Here is a 22,558-nt window from a genome sequence, read left to right as displayed (position 1 = left end):
TATGAGGTCATCTGGGACCCAGGCTCCTAGAATTCTGCCCCGCCATCTTGGTGCATGCCTTTCATTTTCATGGCCACCTCATGGTCTAAGACATCTGCTAAAATTACCACCGCTTATATCCATACTGCATGCTGGAAGAAAGGGCAAAAGGGGCTCATTCCGGTTGGGTCAGCTCTCCTTAGGCAGCAGCAACTTAAAAGTGTGGCTACTTTCTCACCTTGTCTTATATCTTATTGCCTTGAACTTAATCACATGGCTACAGATAATTGCAAATAAGGCTAGGATGTCTTCTGTTCTAGACAGCAGTGTGCCCAAATTTGAAGATTAGATATATACTACTAAGGAGGAAAGGCTTCCCTGGTGGCTCAGTGGTAAAGAATCCACCATCAATGCAGGAGCCGCAGGAGACTCAGTTTCGATCCCTGGATCAGAAAGATCCATTGGAGGAGGAAAATGGCAACCCACTCCAGTATTCTTGCCTGGAGAATCCCAGGGACAGAGGAGCCTGGTGGGCCACAGTCCATAGGATGGCAAAGAGTCGACCACGACTAAAGAGACTTAGCATGCACGCAGGCACTAAGGAGGAAAGAGTGAAATAATGGTAGGGTAGCCCTAGAACTGGTAGTCTCTGCCACAGCATCTTAGTAACCACAAATTCAACACTTTGTTTTGACCCTGATACTGTCTAAGCTTCTTCAAATTTATAAAAGTCATCTAGAGAAGTTTGGTTTGGGGAGTTGGAAAGCACATGTTGTTTCAGAGTGGTGGCTCTTGTTGATCTTCCTTTTAAAAAGTGGAAATTGGGATTTCCCTGGTGGTCCAGTGTTTAAGACACAGCTCTCCCAATGCAGGGGCCCCAGGTTCCATCCCCGATCAGGGAACTAGATCCCACATGCCACAACTAAGATCAAAGATGCCATGTGCTATAGCTAACACCTGGCACAGTCAAATAAGTAAATTTAAAAAATAATTAATAAATAAAAGTGGAAATTATTACAATATAAAATATACCAGGTCTGCTTTGGAATTTTTTTGTTTGTTTTGCTTTGCTTTTTTTCCTCAACTTCCAAAATGTTCTTGAAACATTGGGGTAGATGTGATTTAATCTATAGGTTCTGCAGCAAAGATCAGTCCAGCTGTAACTCTTAATTAGATTAATCCTGGCTATGCATCTGCCATGAGTGATGTGACTTAAGTGTCAGTTTTTCTGATTAGGCAGCCACGGACACAGACCAAGCTGAGACATCTGACCAAAGGTTGAGGGGTTCCTCAAACTCTCCAGCCCTTATTCAGAGAAACACAAGAATGTGAATATGAGATAATGGAAAATAATTTGCCAGTTGACAAGTCCATGTAGACTTGGTGTATTTCATCTTCTAATAATTTCCACTTTTTAAAAGCAAGATCAATAAGGGCCATCACTCTCAAAGGTGTCATCATGCCTTCCAATTGCAGAAAGCCAAACTTTCTCCAGACGGTTTTTTCCCTCTTTTATAATTTTGAAGAAGCTCAGACAGTATCGGTGTCAAGAAATGAGAAGGCCATTTGAAAACTGACAAAAAGTGATGCTAACAATCTGGAGTTGTCAGCTTTTAGAAGCATGGGGAAATCTAACATGGAGCTGGCAGCTCACCTGGTGGAGAGCATCACGTCCCATCACTGCATCTTCCCCAGGGTTGGTGCACTACAGAAATGATCATCATACGCTTCCTGGAAACTCCTGCTGAAGAGGCCTCGGAGATCAGAAGCAAACAGTTGTTTTTTAAATGAGCCATAAGGCTGGAAATGTACAAAAGGAAAGAGATGAGAAGTGTCCTGTTTAGGACAGGGAGACAGGGCCATTTGAGATACAGCTGGTTTCTTCAGCACAGTTGAACTTGGGGAAAAGAAGTTATTAGCACTTGGTAGCAATGGCAAAATATAGTAACATCATGATATGTTTCTCAGGCTCTTCCATGAAACTTAATTTCGTAAAATAATGGAATGTAACCGAAGCAGTCTACTGCTCTATGTCACTAACACCCTGTACCTATTGGAGAACAAAGGAAATGAAGTCAGCCAAAAATTGTCAACTTCATGAGGGCAGGGCCTAGTTTGTCTTGGTTAGAACTGGCTCCCTAGTGCCTGGCATAATGCCTAAAATGGGATAGAGAGCTACTGGGGGCAAAAGAAAGGAAAATATATAAGTAGCATGTTCTAACACTTGGAACTGTACCAAGAGTACTGTTACAAATAACAGTAGGGATTCTAAGTAATAAGCTAAAATATTAGCCATGAAACTGGCTGACAAATATATGTGAAATAATATATCCCAATATAAGCCAAATGTTTCTTGGAGGATGCATGGCTTAAAAGGATTCCCAAGCAATGGAATAAATGAACAAGGAGGAAATGGTTGGTGACAGAAAAGCAAGGGAAACCTTGAAAGAGCATAACAAAGTGACTGCACTTAAGAGTTTATGAGAGAGACTTCCCTGATGGTCCAGTAGTTAAGACTCCATGCTTTCAGTGCAGGGGGTGCACGTTTGATCCCTGGTTGGGGAACTAGGATATCCCACATGCCCCATGGTGAAGCCAAAAAAAGACAAAGAGAGAAACTTCATGAGATAGCCAAGGAAGACAACATTGAGGTAGTCTTAACAGGAATGTGAAGAAATACAGGCATGTTCCGTAATAAAAAGTAGCTTTTTGCAGAGCTCTTTCTGTGTATCAGGCAGTGTGCTTAGTGCTTTATGTAGATTTTTTAGTATAGTTTCTATAATAAGTTTTTGAGAACATATTACTATCCCCAATTTCTAGATGACAAAACTGAAGCTCAGACAAGTTACCTGATTTGCTCCAGGGTCACAGAGCTAGAAAATAACAGAATTTTGAACCCAGGAAATCTTACCTCCAAAACCTGAGCTCCTAACCACTTTCTTCTACCACATCTGAGTCCTTTTCTAGGGAGAGAGTATAGAGCTTCAATTAGACTCTCAAAGGGCTTTGTAAATACAAAAAAGCATGAGATACAGTAAAGCCAACTCTAAGCACCATGAGGGCAGGGACTGTGCCTGAATCAGCACTCAGATATTTGTGAGGGGTTTGGGTGGCATATTAAAAAGCAGAGACATTACTTTGCCAACAAAGGTCCATCTAGTCAAGGCTATGGTTTTTCCAGTAGTCCTGTATGGATGTGAGAGTTGGACTGTGAAGAAAGCTGAGCGCCGAAAAATTGAACTTTTTGAACTGTGGTGTTGGAGAAGACTCTTGAAAGTCCCTTGGACTGCAAGGAGATCCAACCAGTCCATTCTAAAGGAGATCAGTCCTGGGTGTTCACTGGAAGGACTGATGCTGAAGCTGAAACTCCAGTACTTTGGCCACCTCATGCGAAGAGTTGACTCATTGGAAAAGAGCCTGATGCTGGGAGGGATTGGGGGCAGGAGGAGAAGGGGACGACAGAGGATGAGATGGCTAGATGGCATCACTGACTCGATGGACACGAGTTTGGGTGAATTCCGGGAGTTGGTGATGGGCAGGGAGGCCTAGCATGCTACAATTCATGGGGTCGCAAAGAGTCGGACACAACTGAGCGACTGAACTGAACTGAACTGGGTGGATGGATGACTACATTAATGTGTGAGGGTACTGGTGATGATCTGGCCTCCAAATTGGTTCTCGTTCATCACTCTGGTATCCCTCCAGCCTGCCCCCTGAACTGCAGCCTAAGTGATCTCTCTAAAGCCCTAGTCTGACCATATGAACCCTCGACTTAAAAGATCGTCATTGATACCTCAATACCCACAGTTCAAGTCTAAAGTCCTTAGCATACACAGTCCTTCATGCTTAGTGCAGTGGTTCTCAACAGGGACAGTTTCCCCCTCAGGGGACATTTGTTAATATCTGGAGACATTTTGGTTATCACAAGTCAGGGGAAGATGCTAGTTGCATTTAGTGAATAAAGACCAGAGACGCTGCTTAACCCTAACCCTAACCCTAACCCTATCTTATACAGTACAGGACAGCCCCCAAAACAAAGATTTATCTGGCCACAAAAGACAATAGTGCCCCAGGGGAGAGACTTAAAATTAGTCCTTGGAAACATGTGAACTTCATTTGCCACTGCTGCTGCTGCTGCTAAGTCGCTTCAGTCGTGTCCGACTCTGTGCTACCCCATAGACGGCAGCCCACCAGACTCCCCCATCCCTGGGATTCTCCAGGCAAGAACACTGGAGTGGGTTGCCATTTCCTTCTCCAATGCATGACAGTGAAAAGTGAAAGGGAAGTCGCTCAGTCGTGTCCGACTGCTAGCAACCCCATGGACTGCAGCCCACCAGGCTCCTCCGTCCATGGGATTCACCAGGCAAGAACACTGGAGTGGGTTGCCATTTCCTTCTCCAATGCATGACAGTGAAAAGTGAAAGGGAAGTCGCTCAGTCGCGTCTGACTGCTAGCAACCCCATGGACTGCAGCCCACCAGGCTCCTCCGTCCATGGGATTCTCCAGGCAAGAGTACTGGAGTGGGGTGCCATCACCTTCTCCTCATTTGCCACTACTACCTACCCTATTTCATGTTCCAGCAATCCCAGGCTGTGGAGAACACCCCACTCCCATATGGTTTCGTGCTTTTTCCCAGTACCTTTGCTTCATCCTTCAAGATGTTTACAAAATATTTATTTGGCTGCTCCAGATATTAATTGTGGCACATGGAATCTTCAATCTTTATTGCAGCATGTGGCATCTTTAGCATGAGGGATCTAGTTCCCTAACCAGAAATCAAACCCAGGCCCCCTGCCTTGGGAGCTCAGAATCTTAGCCACTGGACCATCAGGGAGGTCCCATCCTTTAAGACTAAGTTTACATTCTCTTCTATTAATAGCAGTATTGCCCCAAACTTCCTCCTATGTGTTCGCATGTCACCCTAGGGATGTGTTTTTTGTGGCAATTAACCGCGTTATATTGACATGACCTGTTTCTGTATCTACCTTCTGTCACTTGAACTGTGAACTAATCAAGGGCAGGGACCTTTTTTATTTACCTTTATAATAGTGCTTGACACTGAGTAGGCACCCACAAAGCCTTGAACTGAAAGAAAACAAATGAGAAAGAGGAAGATAAATCACTCAATTACTAGTGAGCTTTGACCTTCTCAGCAAAAAAAAAAGAAAGAAAAAAAAGAAAGAAAGAAAAGGTTGAGATCAACCTTTAGAGTAAAGAGAGGGCCAGACTTGGTGAGAAGAACATGAAGAAACATGTCCATTCTTCTAGGTAAGAAATCAGAAAGCAGAAAGGCTAAGAGCCGACATCTGAAAATGGGGATATTGATAGTTTCTTTCTCAAGTGATTACTCTAAGCATATAAAGTAATAATCCATGTAAAGAACCTGACACATAGGAAGCACTCAATAAACAGTAGTTACTTTTATTAAAGGCTCAGATGAGTGGGCCTGTAATTTTATAGATGTTATTGATTAGGACCATTTCAAAGGAAGGGGCAGCACCTATTTATATTTTAAAAGTAGGTCAATTTAAAGAAAAATATGAAGTCAATAGTAGTACAAGTAGTGGACGGCTAAGGCAGAATTCATGAACCTGTGATGTGCACAAGTGAAGTCTGGGAAGCAGAGCTGAAAGGGAACTATATTGTATGGTAACTGGACTAGATCCCTAAAGGTTTGTGACTTTGAAACCACTTTTCATGTTAACACCATTTCCTGTCCCTTACTTTGTCCAGACCCTGGGCTGAGTATCTTACATCCCCATCTCAATCAATCCACACAATCTCTCTAAAAGGTAGGTAGACTATCATTAGCTTCTTTTTCTTGTGGCAGATGAAGGAACCAGAGACTCATAGGAGATAACCTCATTTGCCAGGATTACACACTAATATGCCTGGAGAATCCTCAGGACAGAGGAGCCTGGTGGGCTACAGTCCATAGGGTCACAAAAAGTCAGACACAACTGAGCAACTGAGCACGTACACTTGGGCAAGAACCAGCCTTGAAACTGTTAAGGAGACCCCCAGTTAACTAATTATGGCCTGTGTCTACAGTGTGGGGTGAAGTTTATAACTGAAGAATTTTCTAGTTTGGTCTAATCGCAGGCTCATATTCAGATATTGCTGTTACACATGGATTTTCCCCTATAAGAGCATGCTGCTTTATAAACTACCACTTGGGTCAAACTTAGCTTGCTCTTTAAGCCAACCGTGGTACTGACTGACCTGAGAGCCAAGTGCCTTCAAGGCAAATTTTCATTTAGCAGAGGAAGACATGGTGTTGTCAAGGCTTGACATCCAGACCGAGGGCTCCTTTCTGCTCAGGGTTATTTCTCAGGGAAGGTTGTTGGGAGATGGGCATATTCCACCAGCTGGCGGCTACACCAGTGACCTTTACTGCTAGTTTAGCTTAAATACATTTTGACATTTCAAACAAATTAATGTATTTTTACAAGGTGGAGCAATGACCACAAATTAGGCCAAATGGTTTGCCTGCAAGCTGGGTCACAATGCAAAGATCCCAGAACCTCATGACTGTCCCTACAGCTCTTTCTGTTGCTAACACCCCCAAAGAAATGTTTCTTTCTGTCCACTTGGACAAATGCCAACAGCCCTCAGGGGTGAACCTTAGCCCCACCTCAGTAGTGTGTAATTCTGGGGTTTCTCTGCAACTAACAGATGCTAATTCTGACTGCCGGAGTCAGTGCAAAGACTCCATCCCCTAGTTAGGTTGTATATTGTGGAAATGCCTTGGTACAAACCACCAGTTCCTTGAAAAAATTACCCGGAAACGGGAGTATTTAACATGAGAAAGATATAAAAGGAACTAACACCCTAAGAGAGGTGAAAAGGTTCAGTTTCTGAAAACACAGGCCCCAGACTACTAAGTAACCACACATCTTTCATCTGAGGAGATTTCAGAGACTAGCTGCCCAGCCAAATCAAATGGGAATTAAAGGGATTCTGTGTAGCTGGTACAGAAAGTGTCTCAGAAGCACAAACGCCACTTTAGTCACAGGAAACTGCCAGAGGGAGGCTTATTTGATGGAACAAAAAACAAACAGAGTAGCTGGTGTATTTTTGAGGTGATATTAAACCTAATAAACATGACACCAATAGTGTTGACTTAAATCAGATGGGGCGAGTTGGAGAATTTAACAGCTCATCTTCCAACTACCAGCCTTTATTTCAGAGGCGGCCTTGACAGCAGAGAACAGAGTCCAAAATGTGTCCTGTCTGACTTCTGCCAGGTGTGTGCTGTCCCTGGCCTCTGCCCTGGCCTCAGCTCTTGGAGTGGGGGTAATTAGAACGTCATTTCTGCCAGCATTGTTTTTTCTGGGTCGCTGACTTCAGACTTGATCCAAATAGGAGTGTTGGACTGAAATAAATTCATTTCCTCTTCCTCAGCCAACGCCAGCTTATTTCCTGGGGGACCATGCTCCATAGGCCCAGCGCACGCAAACAGCTTCTGTACCAGCCTGATGCTGCATATGGAGGTCCAGAGTGGGGGCCCACGGAGGAAGTGCCCCATATCCCTCTTCTCCCTCTTAGTTGACAGGGCATTGACATGCAAGGGCCTCAGACAGACGTGCGGAGGAACACATCACAGCAAACTGCTCTGGGAGCTGTTAAGGCTGATGTTTAATGTTTATCCAATGGCCTCAGTCTGAAAGGCTCTGTAGAACATGCATAACACAAGCTCAGCTTTATACTCCATTAGCATTCAAATTCCTAGCTGCCCAGAGGCATATGGTACTGACCAGAGAAGGCCAGCCCATGTCGAGACTGAGGGCACGTACAGACAGGAGCACAGGTTGAGGCTTCTGGGTGTCTAGGGGAGACACTCAGACACAGGGGGCAGAGAGCCCCAGGTGGTGCAAGAGGGGAGGTCAGAGACAACCTTTGTCTTCTTTACAATGTCACCAGTTGCCCTCCAATAAGATACAGAATTAGAGGGAGATTTATCTCAGACTGGCCTTTGTCCACTTCATTACTGAGTGGAAGGCCTCTTCCAACTGGGAAATAGTGGGCCTCAGAATGCGATGACAGCCCGTATCTTGTTTTCAGACTTTCAGATTCAGTGAAAAAAAACAAAGCTTTCCTTGGACTTTCACTCAAGGCAGAAAGAAGAGCAGTACATCACTGCTACTATCTTGGCCAGGAATGGGGCCCACTTATGGCCTTGTCTAGCCATAAGACAAGAGAAATAAAGTACAGAATAAGTGAGTGGTGGAGTTGAGAGTGCACATAGCGTAACGTTGTTCTCTGAGAAGTGCCCAGTGGTGAACAACAGCTGGTGGGGAAATGCCAGGGTAGGCACTGGGCTGACTCCTGTGTCGAAAAAGGAACTAGGGTAGATCTGCGTTTGCTTGCCTGTGTGTCCCCAGTGCCCAGCACACCAGACCTCCCACACACACACACACACACATACACACTAGTCCTTTTGCTTCTAACTCCAGTGCCCAGCACACCAGACCACACCCACACACACACACACACACTCACACACACACACACACATACATACTAGTCCTTTTGCTTCTAACTCCAGTGCCCAGCACACCAGACCACCCCCCCCACACACACACACACACTCACACACACACACACACACATATACACACTAGTCCTTTTGCTTCTAACTCCAGTGCCCAGCACACCAGACCACCCCACACACACACACACACATACACACTAGTCCTTTTGCTTCTAACTCCAGTGCCCAGCACACCAGACCACCCGACACACACACACACACACTCACACACACACACTCACACACACACACTCACACACACACACACATACACACACCAGTCCTCTTGCTCCTAACTCCTTGATGTGTCTCAGGCTCCTGCAGTGGTGCAGGTGAGGGATGACGGTGGCCTGAATTAGGTTGGCAACAGTGGGGATGGGGAGAAGTAGATGAATTTGAGATGCAGTAAGGAGACCGTACTCTGAAAAGGGTCTTTCTGGAATTATAGGGATAAAATAATTCACAGTATGTTGGAAATCCATAAATGGTAAATGTGTTTACCAGAACATTTAATCAACTGTCCTTCCCAGCTTTGCCAGATAATACCAACATTGCCGGAATTCAAGAGACGGGGCTGTTGCAGGCAGTGGGAGACCAATAAGCCAATTTTTCTTTCAAGATAAAACTGCCCCAGAAAGATATTGTAACCTAATGGTGTGTGTTCTGTTCTTTTTGCAGGTGCGATTAGAGTGGCCAACAGACCTTGCAGTCAATCCCATGGACAATTCATTGTATGTCTTGGATAACAACATTGTGCTGCAAATTTCTGAGAACCGGCGAGTGCGGATCATTGCAGGGCGCCCCATTCACTGCCAGGTGCCAGGCATCGATCATTTCTTGGTCAGCAAGGTAGCAATTCACTCCACTCTAGAGTCGGCAAGGGCCATCAGCGTCTCCCACAGCGGGCTGCTCTTCATAGCTGAAACAGATGAGAGGAAAGTAAACCGCATTCAGCAAGTTACCACCAATGGGGAGATCTCCATCATAGCTGGGGCCCCCACCGACTGTGACTGCAAAATTGATCCCAACTGTGACTGTTTTTCAGGTATGACCTTTTTAGCAATTCACTGGCTCCCCTTCTCTGTTATCAAAAGAAAAATGGGCATCGGAAAAGTCAAAAAAAGAACAAAAGTAGTCCTTGTAAACATTGGTATGAGGCAGTGGAGAAAGCAATGGATTGGCAGTCAGACAGCTTAGTACCTGGTCCTGGCTCTGCAGTTGGGTCACTGAGGGACCCTACGAAAGCCATAAAACCTCTTCATGACTCATTCCACCTGCTAAGTAGAGTGATCACGTGTCTCAGTTACATCACCTCACTGTTTTGAAGATAAACTAGTATAATAAAAGTTTGGGTGCTCAAGAAGTTAGGACCACTATCCAAATGTGACATCCCCATATTTTTTGTACTTTAGAGAAAGGATAGCTAGGTAAAACCTACACTTACTGATTTGGGTAAGGAAAAAATACTTCTACTAAGTGACTGGTTTCCAGATTAATAATGCGAGCTACTTGAAACCCAAAGGGACTAGGAGCAGACTGCTTTGGGGGTCCGTGGACAAAATTAAATCTCACAATGGAGGGTTCTCAAGACATCAGTCTTCTACTTACATTGTTTTTTTTAATCCAAAATTTTTTCATAACCAATAATGCCCTTTACTTCCAATTGATAAGGAGGTGGGGAGCAGAAAGAGCCTTTGCACCAAAACACAGAGTGGATATTTCAGATAGTAAACAGTCCTGTAAATGTCGATAGATGTATTTATTGCTGGAATGTGGAAATCCCTCCGTGCAACATGCAGCCCTATTAAACTGCTCATCTGGGCCCAAATGGTTCTTTTAACCTTTGTCTTTCCTTGGGACAGAGGAGTCAGGAGTGAGCAACTTGGTCGATAGGACTTTTAATCAATATTTCCAGTGTTTTCCTGGACAATTAGTTTTATAGTTATTTTGCTAATTGGCATCTTTCTTTCAAGGCAAAACTGGAATATTTATTCTGGTTATCAAATTTGATGTTCTGAGTCATTGTTGTACTTACAGACTTAGTGTACTTTGACAAAGTGACAGTGAGAATTAACAAAAGAAAGGTTCTCTGGGCAGAGAAGGAATGGAAAGCCCTGACATAGATCCTATGAGCATGGACAGGCATAAGTCTCATGGATTTCCAGCCAGATTTGGGGTGGCTGTTATTATTTGCTGTTTTTGTATCCAGCAATACAACAGATACAGAACAGCAGGATTGAAGATTTCACAAAATTGGTGTTCACTGACAGCATTGCATCTTCTGTTCATCTTCAGTGGTGTGGACTCAAAAATTGTGAATAATGGACTTCAAATATCCAATTGGGGCACATGGAGAATGTTGGTTCACTGATTGTTCCCTTTAAAATTATTCTTGGCACGGGGGTAAATTCTTTTTTTTTCTTTAAGTTTAATTTTTAATTGGAGGAAAATTGCTTTACAATGTTGTATAAAATGATTCTTGCTATATAGACATTTTTTGTATTTGGTATGTTTCTAAAGTGCTGTGACAACAGCTATTACAGTCAGGGTCTTCCTTCCACAGGTGATGGTGGCTACGCCAAAGATGCCAAGATGAAAGCCCCTTCCTCCTTAGCGGTGTCACCTGATGGTACCCTCTATGTGGCAGACCTTGGGAACGTTCGAATTCGTACCATTAGCAGGAACCAAGCCCACTTAAATGACATGAATCTTTATGAGATTGCCTCACCTGCTGATCAGGAGCTCTATCAGTTCACCGTCAATGGAACCCACCTGCACACCTTGAACCTGATAACGAGAGACTATGTGTACAATTTCACCTACAACGCTGAAGGCGACTTGGGTGCTATTACCAGCAGCAATGGCAACTCCGTGCATATTCGCCGAGACGCAAGTGGAATGCCCCTTTGGCTTGTGGTGCCCGGCGGGCAGGTGTACTGGCTGACCATAAGCAGCAACGGAGTCCTGAAAAGAGTGTCAGCTCAAGGCTACAATCTGGCCTTGATGACCTATCCAGGGAACACAGGGCTCCTGGCTACCAAAAGTAACGAAAATGGATGGACAACCGTTTATGAGTAAGTTTCTAATTCTCAACATGGGCTCTTTTAGGTTTGTATTTGAAATTGTATTACAGTGGGAAAATGACTTAGTAATTGCTGGGTGTTGCATGCTATTTTCTCCTAACAACCACAATTAAAAAAAAATAAAAAGTCAAGGAGAAAATTTTAACCCATCTCCTAGGGTTCAAACCCATTTCTCCAGGGCACTTTTGCAGAGCATAATAATAAAAACATAGGCTGAATGAAGAATCAAGCATGGCACTGCAGGAGACAAGAATGAGGTGGAAGTCCATGTACTCAGAAAAATGTACAGCATTGCTGGGAAAACAAGAGAAATTTTTGTTAAAATAACAAAACTAGAAAGTAGTTCTAAAGTAGCAAAGGAACAGTGTAGTTTAACTGGTATTTATTGATCCCTGTGGGGTTTAATGAATGAATGAATGAATGCGTGCCCAGCCCAGTCCAGCCCAACTCAGTGTAAAATTGCTGTGGGAACTAGGAACAGTGTGCCGTGAAAGCTTGTGTGAAGTGATGTGGGACAAATGCTCAAACTGGAGAGGCTGCTTCTGGGACAAGTGGAATCAAAACTCCAGTACAGGCTTGCACCACCCCCTCCCCGAGTTTCCCCACATAAGGCAGACTCCAGCACATTTGGGCATTCACAGACCAGGTCTATGATAATTTTAATGGGGAATTTACACAAGGTGTGTCTGAGGGCAGGCTACTAGGAGGTGTCCTGATGGAAACAGAGACCATTGTCCTTGACTGTTAAGGCGGGGCAACCTTGTTTGAATGTCAACCTGTTTAGAAAGCTAGTTTGTGAACAGTCAGCAAGCGTCGTTCCCACGAAGGGAATTGCTGACATTTTAACCAATTTGCCGAGTGAAAAGAATTGGTGGAGCTGAACCCAGAGCCTGAAATGACATTCAAGTTGAGGAATGTGAGAAGCAAAGATATGCAATATGAGGAATCATGAGGACATGTTAAGTGGCTCCTCTGTCCATGGGATTCTCCAGGCAAGAATACTGGAGTGGGTTGCCATGCCCTCCTCCAAGGGACCTTCCCAACCCAGGGATTGAACCTGGGTCTTTTATGTCTCCTGCATCGGCAGGTGAGTTCTTCACCACTAGCACCACCTGGGAAGGATATAGAAATGTGGGAAGAATTGGTCCAGTCCCATGAAAGCCTCCAGAGGAAAGGGACAGAACAATTGGTCTTCAAATTTTGGATCATATCCCAAAGAAATGCCACTTGTACAAAAGAGCTGGACAGCTATTTTAGTTTCACTTAGAAAAATATATTCACTTGTTTCTGTTGCAGGTGTTCCTCTATTTCTTGAAAAATTTCTCTTACATCTTAATAAGAGTAATTAAATCTACTGTTCACTGAGGCATTACTATGTGCCAGCTCCTAGGCTAGGTGATTACATATTTTCTTTGATCCCCAAAATGACAACGTGGGATCCATGCTCCTGTGATGCCTATTTTATGGATGAAGAAACTGAGACCCAGAATGGTGAACTTGTCCTTATTCACACAGATGTTCAGGATTCAAACTCCAACTGTCTGACTCAAGAGCCCACATTCTAAAATATACTACCCTTAAGAAAGATAAACATTCTAATGAGGGATTTTTTTGAAAAAAAAGTCACACAAGATCACACTGCAGCTGAAATTAAACAAACAAGTATCTTAAAAGCTACTGGTTAAATTCAGTTAAGCAACCAGAAATGGCAGAATTATTAACTAGTTTTCAAAATAACCAGTTCAACCATTCACTTATTTATCAAATCAGTTTGTATGTTTGAACTGTATGCAGTTTTATTTATTTATACCTCAGTAAAACTAGAGACAAAAAAAAGAACACAAAGTAGCCAGTTTAACTGTTCATTTCTTTATGCAACCAATATTTGCTGAGCACCTGGCATATACCTGGTGCTGAGGATAGAGCCATGAGCAAGACAGATACCAATCCCTACCTCCACAGCACTTACATTGTACAGAACTTCAGATGATGGTAAGTTCTGTGAAGGAAATAAAGCAGGGTAAGGGGGAATCAAGATGTGGGGGCAGAAGGGGGTTTTATTTTAGGTTGGGTATCAGAAAAAGTGAAACTGTTAGCGGCTCAGTCGTATCTGATTCTTTGTGATCCCATGGACAGAGGAGCCTGGCGGGCTACAGTCAGATGTTCTTAATACAAAACATTAAAATATTTTACATATCCACTTTAACTATTTATAGCACCAGATGTTTAAAAGTGGAGGGAAGAGTGAAAGTGTTAGTTGCTCAGTCGTGTCCGACTCCTTGTGATCCCATGGACTGTAGCCAGCCAGGCTCCTCTGTCCCTGGGATTCTCCAGGCAAGAATACTGGAGTGGGTTGCCATGCCCTCCTCCAGGGGATCTTCCTGATCCAGGGACCAAACCTGGGTCTCCTGCATTGCAGGCAGATTCTTTACCGTCTGAGCCACCAGGGAAGCCCCTGGGTGATCAGGAAAGGGCTCATTAAGAAGGTGACATTTGAATAAATGCCTGTAGGAGGTGAGGGGCTGAGTATATGGGTGTATGGGGGGAAGAAGGGGAAAATCTTCCCAGCAGGGTGAACAGCAAGGGCAAATACCCTGCAGCAGGAGCAAACCTGACGTGTTCAAGTAAGGCAGCCACTGTGAGTGGGGTGAGCAAGCAGAGTTGGGAGAGGAGATCGACAAAGTGGCCAGGGCCACTTTGCATAGGGCTTTGAAGGCCTTTGTAAAGACTGAGTAAAAGGTGGAACCATTGGAGAGCTTCGAGGAAATGAGTGACATAATCAGCCTTACATGTTTAAAGAGTTGCTCTGTACAGAAAACAGACTGTGTGGTGGAAGCAAAGGAATGTAGTGGAGGGAGGACGATACTTCAATAATCCAGGCAATATGGTGACTTAGACCAGGGAGTGAGGGCAGTAAGTGGTAATAATCAAAATATATTTTGACAGTAGAGCTATCAGGATAGATAAATGGGATGTGGGGTGTGGGAGAAAAAAAGGGTCAGAAATAACTCCAAAGTGTTTGACCACAGCAAGTGGGTGTTGAACTTTCCATTTACCAGGATGGGGAAGACCAGGCAAGGAGTACATGATAGAGGGTGGGAGTTCAGGATCGGCTACAATCTGTTTAGACATCCAAGGGAATATAGCAAGTTGGCAAGTGGATATACGAGTCTGGAATTGGGGGGAGAGGCTGGAGATTTGAAATTTGGAGATCCAAATTTGGTATCCACTAGTGTTTAGGTTGTATTTAAAGTCACGATATCTTCATGGCAAAGTGAGTGTAGTCAAGGAAGGAAAGAGATCTGATGACGGAACCTGGAGCCCACCAATGTTTAAAGTTGAGTATATGAAGAGGAACCAGTAAAAAAGAGACTGAGAAAGTCTAGTGAAGTAGGAAGAAGACCAGGAGAGTGGGATGTCCTGGAAGCAAAGTCAAACAAGTGACTCAAGGAAGGAGAAGTGATCAGCTGTACCAAATACTCCTGATAAGTCAAGTAAGATAAGTGCTGAGAGTTGACCACTCCACCCAGCACTGTGAAGATCATTGTTTACCTGCTCTTGACAAGAGCAGGTGCTGTGGGCAGGTGGGGGATGAAAGCTTTAGCAGAGCAGGTTTAAGAGGGAATGGACACACGTGTCTTCATAGCAGTGTTATTCAGACTAGTCAAGAAGTGTAAAGTACCATGTCCATCAAGTCATGAATAGCCAAACAAACTGTGGTACATTCATACCATGGGGTATCATTAATCCATGAAAAGCAATGAAGTTTTGGTACCTGCTACAATGTAGATGAACCCCAAAGACATCATGCTAACTGAAAGAAGCCAGATACAAAAGGACAAATATCGTATAATTCTGTTTATATGAGATGTCCACAAAAGGCAGAGTCATACAAAGTAGGTGAGTGGTTGCCAAGAACTAGGGAGAGGAGTGAATGGGGGAGTGACTGCTCTTGAGTACGGGGTTTATTTTGAGGGTGATGGAAATGTTCTAGAAATGGTGCGGATGGTTGCACACATTGTCAACGTATTGAAAGCCACTGAATTGCATACTGAGTACTTTTAAAAGTATTCATTTATTTTTGGCTGTGCCAGGTCTTCTTTGCTGTGTGGGGGCTTCTCTCTAGTTGCAGCGAGTGGAGGATACTCTGCAGTTGCGGTGCACAGGCTTCTCCTTGTGGTGGCTTCTCTGGTTGCAGAGCATGAACTCTAGACTCTTAGCTCAGTAGCTGCAGCTCCCAGGCTCTAGAGCACAGGCATAGTGTCCTGGTTGCTCTGTGGCGTGTGGGATCTTCCCGGACCAGGGATTGCACCCATGTCTCCTGCAGCGGCAGGTGGATTCTTTACCACTAAGCCACCAGGGAAGCCCTACTGTGTACTTTTAAATGATGACTTTTATAATATGTTGATTATATTTCAATAATAATAGTAATTAGAGCAACTGGGAGGAGAAAGTTTGGAGACCATGAGTAAAGAACCCTTCTGAGAACATAGCTGTAATGAGGAGCAAAGAAGTTGGAGCAGAGAGGGATGGAGTAAAGAGAAGGAGAGAAAAATCAGTTTATTTGTATACTGATGAAAATGATCCAATGCAGAGGGGGAAATTGATGATGTGGGATAGGAAGACAGTGTTGTAGTTGGCTAGTCTGTGGGTCCATGGTGGCATGGTGATGCAGGAAAACAGGATGCTTAACAGTGAGTGGAGCTCAGCCCTCTCACCAGGACTCGGCAGGCAGTCAGTAAAAAGGTAATCTAATGTCACTGTTGTCGGGTGAGCTTGAGGCATTAAGAGATGAGAAACATCGGCATTTATGTGGGGTTATCATGGGATTTTTATGGCCTCAAAGAGACATTAGAGGTCATTTGACAAATAAGGAAATGGAAGCCCAGAGTAGAGGAATAACTTGGCCATTCCCTTTGCTAGTTGGCCAGGTCTAGAGTCAGTCTTTGAGCTTCTAGCCCAGTGCTCTTTCCACCACCATGCCACTGCCTTCCAGAAAAACAAAGAGGACTTGGAATAACAAGAGTGACCATTGGAAGTCTGGGGAGCTAGAAGATTGTGCTGCAGGAGCTGGACAAGAGGAATAGGAGAGCTCCAGGAAAGAGAAAGGGAGGCTGAATATCCATTTCTTCCTTCTCCCACCTTCTAAATTCCAGCCAGCACTATGCCAAAACCCTCTTGACCAGGTAGCATCTGTGGAAGGTTCCTCTTCATCCTGAATCAGTGTATTCTGTCCCCAACGGAACACTGCTCCCATCCCTTCTTGCCTGCACATATTAGAATGAGCAATTTTCCAGCCTTCAAATGGAACTAATTCTTCCCACAGTTTACCCTGTACAAGCCCCGACTTTTTTCACTTGTATCCTCCAACACTTTAGCCAGTCCTGAGCACTGACTTGAGTTTTTCCTTGTCTTTCTGAAGCTGGGGGACACAGAATCAGACCTACTCTTCTGGTCAGGGTTAGAGCCATGCTGGGGTTGGGAGAAAGTGGTGTGGGGAACGATGCTCTGAGATGAAAGACAGGCTGCCTTCTGTGGCCCGAAGGGGACAAATCCTTTGCCAAGGTGAACATCAAATTTCTTTCCTGAGATGACAAACAGAAAAAGAGAAACAGAAGCAAAAGTTGGCGGGATGAACGACTGCCACAGAGAAGTAGCGAAGCCAGTCAACCATTCAACTTTCGATGATCTGCAGTGACGATGAGGAAGAATGACATGGGATTTGAAAATGCATCTTGTGCCGTGGTAGTGGGTGGGCTTGTCCTGTGTAGTGTGATGTTGTTTAAATAGTTCCTTGCTTTTCCTAATTCCATTTGACTTGGACCAGGATCAAAAGTTGCACACCCCACGTATTAGTACTTGATGCTCCACCGCCCCTAAGTGTCCTGAGTGTCAGGGGAAAGCTGACCACAGAGAAATAGCTAACAGGGAAGTGATTGTCAAGACAGGAATAGGAACGAGGCAGGGCTCATGGTCCCAGGGGCTCGTGGACTCCTGATTGCGATGACCCTGCCCCAGCGGAGGTCTAAGGGAGGGACCCAGCATCTCCACACTAGGGCAGCCTCCTCATTTCGCAAGGCTTTTCCTGGCAAAGGCTTCTGCTACACTCATCTGCAGAGGTCCCAGTTTTGTCAGTGCTGCCAGTGCAGACTGAGCTGACAGCTCCTTGGGCCCTTGACCTTTGTGGGAGCCCTCTGCTCGAAGGGGACTCTGCATTTCCATGATCTCTTGATCCTTGGTTTTCTGTATTCTCTCCATCTCAGGTCTTGATTAGCACATTCCCCACCCCCACCCGCCAAACCCGCCATTCGCTGACAACTTGGAAATGCCCTCATGACGGCTCTAGGTGCTTTCTAGGCTGCTTTACAAATGCTCAGTCTTATGGAAATGGCTAAGGGAAGGCTTTTCCTCCTACCTGATAAGATTCAGGGAACGGGGGCAAAGGGGAGGAGGGGAACAAGGTAAACCCGCCGGGTCTGTGGGTAAAATATTTGCCTAAGGAGAGGATGTGATTCCCATGGTTATGAAAGTGAATAGTCAGTCCGAGCACATCAAAAAAGAAAGAATGTAGCATCGCCAACAGTTCCTTGAGGACTTCACAGACAGACTGGATACTTTCACTCAGTCCCCTCCCCTTGGGCTTTATGCCCTTGAGAAGTCTCAGGAATGGGCAGCAAGAGCTGTGGAGGGTCATGCTGGGGAGAAAGAACTAGCAAAGGGACAGGGGCTGAAGCGAAGGAAGAGAGGTTGCAGAACAAAGTTTCCGAGCCTTGCTGGGAGGATGAGTTGCACCACACAGGACGTCTCTCTAAACTGAGCCTCCACATCCCCCGGGATGGCTGTCTGTCCTCTCACCACGCTCACTCTCGTCTCCACCCCGTCCTTCCCATCTGCACAGGCAGATCCTGCTTCCCACATTCAACAAGTGTAAGCAGTGAGAGTTTGCTCTGGGCCACACACTGACGATACAGAGGTGAACGAGGCACTGTGCCCTCTCTCTAAAGATGCAAGAGTTTACCACCTAGGAGAACTATCACCATGCGTTTCATAAAGGCAAGGGGCCACAATCTTCTCTTACACAAACTGGGGCAGTAAGCCTCCCAACAGTTTTCCCTGCTCCATAGCTCCCATTCCAAGATTCACTGCCACCACAGCACCTAAGGAGTCATACTGCTCTCCCCCTGAGAGCTTCCTATGCCTCTCCATTGCCCATCAACTGCGTGCTTTCCTCCAGAGCCTGGCACCCCAGTATCCCCATGCTCTGTTTCCAGCAAGCCTCTCCAGCCTCATTTCCCATGCCCCTCCGAGAGGACCCTTGCGCTCCCGCATCCGGCTTCCCTCAATGGTCTTCCCAAACACCAGAGTGCCCGCCTTCACAATGCCTTCCTCCCCTCCTCCGTCTCTACCTATCAAGGGATTGATCTCCCACTACCTTCCAGGATTCGAATACCAACCACCTCATTCTCCTCCTTTCCTTGTGCTCAGCCTGGAGGGAAATCTGGCAGCTCCTTGTTTACAGAAGTATATGGCAGTATTCTGGCATCAGAGCGATTCGTGTGCCTATCATATCTACCCTACTAGACTTCGAATTTCATTCAGCACAGTATCCCCAGGACCCAGCCCAAGACTGATGATATTTATTGAATGAAGGACAAGTGAAAATAGAAGGGCATGATGGACCTGGGCTGAGTCATAGGAAGCCAAATGAAGTTGTTGGCAAGGAAAGGGGAATCTAGTATTTCCTAAAGAATGCTTATTCGGTTGTTCAGGTTTCTGAGAGGGTTAAGAGGGTCTATTTCCTTTTATAAAATAATTAATGAATTTTTCTTCTATAATCTTCAATGTTTTCTTAAAAGCAAAGATGGAAGAGCTTCTGGTTTTTACTCGGCATGGTTTAACTGTGACTTAGACTGTCCTCAAGGGAAAGGGCAGGCTAGCCCTTGTGACAAAATATCAGACCAAATATATTTTAATAATGTGTAAATATCATCTGCCCTACTGTAAACCATATGGTCCTCAAGGACAAGAATGAATCCTGAATTTCTTTCCACATGTTTCCTTTGCTCCGCAGGAACACGTGTGTGTGTGCACGCACGCAGTGGAACTCTGTAAAATCAAGACAGAAAGGAATAGGGTGATGGCAAACTCACTCCTGATAACCGTGAAGGCAACAGTCAATGCCCGATCACACAGTTCACCAAACCAGAATTTATGGGCCTGGTTGAGTGCATGCTACTCACAGCCCAGGGTGCAGAGGACAAGTAGGGGTGCAAAGAAGGAAGTTAGTACCCTGTTATGGCCTGAGGGGATCAGTTGCAGCATATTGGGCTTGTGCTCTCTGCACCAAAGGATGCAGGCACCAAAGGGAAACCCACAGCATAAGAGATTTTGATTAAACTTGTTTCTTTGACATTCAGTTGGGGAAAATGCAGTCCCCTATGATGGAGGGGGGGAAAAAAAAACTCAAGCAAGCCATAGGAAATCAAAGATTTCCTTTATTTCTTATCCACTTCAGAGCAATCTTTCCAAAGTTGTGGGATCTGCCTGTTGCTCTTCCTTTGGAAATGACCCCACAGAAGAGAGATAGGCCTGTTGTTTTTGACGGAGGGCCGTGTGCATGGCTGAGCCCAGGAAAGGTGCCACTCTGCAGATACCACCAATGCCATTGCCTTGACTGTGACTAGCAGAATAGGGGTGGGTGAGTGTGTTGGGGGTAGAGTGCTTTGGGTTTTTTTGGCTTTTTCCCCTTCAGTTTTATTGAGATATAATCGACATACAGCGCTCTATAAGTTTAAGGCATACAGCCTAGTGACTTGACTTCTATATATCACAAAGTGATGACAACAGTAAGTTTAGTGAACATCCATCATCCCACATAGACACAAAAAAAAAAAAAAGAAAAATATTGTTTTCTTTATGATGAGAACTTTTAGGATTTAGTTTCTTAGGAAGCTTCATACATACCACACAGCAATGTTCACTATCACCTTGTTGTACATGGCATCTCCAGTACTTTTAACAAATATATTGATTTATTTAATTAATTGGGCTGTGTTAGGTCTTAGCTGCAGTGTTTTTGCTCCTGCCTAGTTGCAGCTCAAGGGCTCTAGAGAGCACAGGCTCAGTAGTTGTAGTGCACAGGCTTAGCTGCCCTGTAGCACGTGGGATCTTAGTTCCCTAACCTGGGATCGAACCCACATCCCCTGCACTGCAAGGTGGATTTTTAACCATTGGACCACTTCTATGCTATTCCTTCACCCACCCCCAACTCTGAAAACCACAAATCTGATCTTTACCTACGAGCTTGGTGTGTTCAGGTTTTTTGAGTTTGAATTTTTTTTAGAGTCCACGTATAACTGAGATCATACAGTATTTACTGTCTGACTTATTTCACTTAGCAAAACACCCTCAAGGTACTTTGTTTATGATAAAGTCAAATGTACATCTTCAAATAAAGAGGCTTATCCAGCCACAGAAAGGAAATCAGACAATAGAACTTTTGAGCTGTCTAGCGCTTGGGCAGGACTATGAGAAAGCCTACCTTATCCCTACCCCATTACCTCCCTCACCAGAAAAGGAGCAGGTGGCAGCCTCCCAGCTACGTCTATCCAGGGAATTACACCACAGGCCAGTGCTAACATTCGTTCAGATTTTTGGCCCTTGTACCTCTGCTCGTGGATGGCTCAGTTGGCATCTGATCCTGTCATCTAGCCCTGAGAAGTGGGCACCACCACTGCTGGCACCTTTAGAGGAAATCTTGCTTTAAAACAAGGGGCTGTGTGACTGAGAGAGGTCAGATCTCCTGGGGGAATAATGAGGCGTGACCTTGCCAAGTGCTGAGGAAACCCTTTAGAAATCAGGAAAGGGAAACTGATGCGGCCGGGTGACTGGTGAAGGATGTGAAACAGAGAGCAACTGCCTGCGTAATCCAGGCTGTGGGGCCACAGTCTCCCTCGGGAGGGGGCCTGCAGTAGCTTCCTTCTGTCTGAGCCTGGAGACTCCTCCCTACAGGCCAAAGCAGATTGGTACCTTGTGAGAATCAAAGCTCGGTACTGTTTTCCTCCGCTGAAAGAAAGACCAGGCAGACAAAGTCAGGCTGTGTTAGGCACTCAGGCCCTTCCATGCCCTGTTCTCATCAAGGGTCTTCTCACAGCCCCAGAGCAGGCCATGGGCAAACAGGCTGAGCAGCAGGGAAGATCTTGCCATTAACCCCAGGCGCAAACAGCACCCTTCAGCCTTTCTTTGATAATAAGGCCTTAGCATCATAGTAGCAACATGCCAATAGCCATTTTGACTGAAATCCATTTAAACAAAGGGTGCATCCAATTAAATACCTGGGGCTTGCCATATCCGTGATGCCAAACGACCTATTTGATTATTTTTATTTGCATGCCTGATTGTTTTTAACTGATCGAGTGTGCCTGTGAGCATGCTCATGTACACACAGAACTGAACTTGACATGCCATTGTGTATAGCCTCAAGTCCAGTTTCGTCCTGTAAAATAATGTCTAGCCCCTTTTCCCAAGTCTACCAAAGACTGGTCTATGTTTTAAAATTTTAGCAACTCTCCAGACTGAATTCTTTAAAACATAGTGGATTCACACTGAGTCATTAGGCCATTTTGCATCATTCCAGGGGTCAGGGGGCTTCCCTGATGGCTCAGTGGTACAGAATCCACCTGCAGTGCAGGAGACATGTGTTCAATCCCTGGGTTGGGAAGATCCTCTGGAGAAGGAAATAGCAACCCACTCCAGTATTCCTGCCTGGACAATCCCCATGGACAGAGGGAGCCTGGTGGGCTACGGTCCATGGGGTCACAAAGAATCGGACACAACTGAAGTGACTGAACAACAGGCAGTAGGGCCAGGCTCCACCACTGTGTCCAGGCTCTATCCTGCTCACTTTAGGTTAAAAGAATATAATTGTTTAACATTTTAAAAGCCAATAAAAGTACTTAAATAT

At 45.0% G+C, this 22,558-nt stretch overlaps 1 protein-coding gene across 5 annotated transcripts in view; it reads left to right on the top strand.

The window, feature by feature from the left end:
- The window catches only part of TENM1 (teneurin transmembrane protein 1), a 909,292-nt gene that overhangs the window by 854,332 nt on the left and 32,402 nt on the right, over positions 1 to 22,558 (top strand). For all 5 annotated transcript variants that reach the window (XM_070784169.1, XM_070784168.1, XM_070784167.1 and 2 more), the window contains 2 exons: positions 9,191 to 9,557; positions 11,076 to 11,586. In XM_070784169.1, the coding sequence (XP_070640270.1) occupies positions 9,191 to 9,557; positions 11,076 to 11,586 (878 nt within the window). The remainder of the gene's footprint in view (positions 1 to 9,190; positions 9,558 to 11,075; positions 11,587 to 22,558) is intronic.

Source organism: Bos indicus, chromosome X (genome assembly GCF_029378745.1).
Source record: "Bos indicus isolate NIAB-ARS_2022 breed Sahiwal x Tharparkar chromosome X, NIAB-ARS_B.indTharparkar_mat_pri_1.0, whole genome shotgun sequence".
In the NCBI taxonomy this organism is placed as follows: domain Eukaryota; kingdom Metazoa; phylum Chordata; class Mammalia; order Artiodactyla; family Bovidae; genus Bos; species Bos indicus.
Note: the sequence above shows the minus strand (reverse complement) of the source record. Positions and strands in the feature narration are given on the sequence as shown.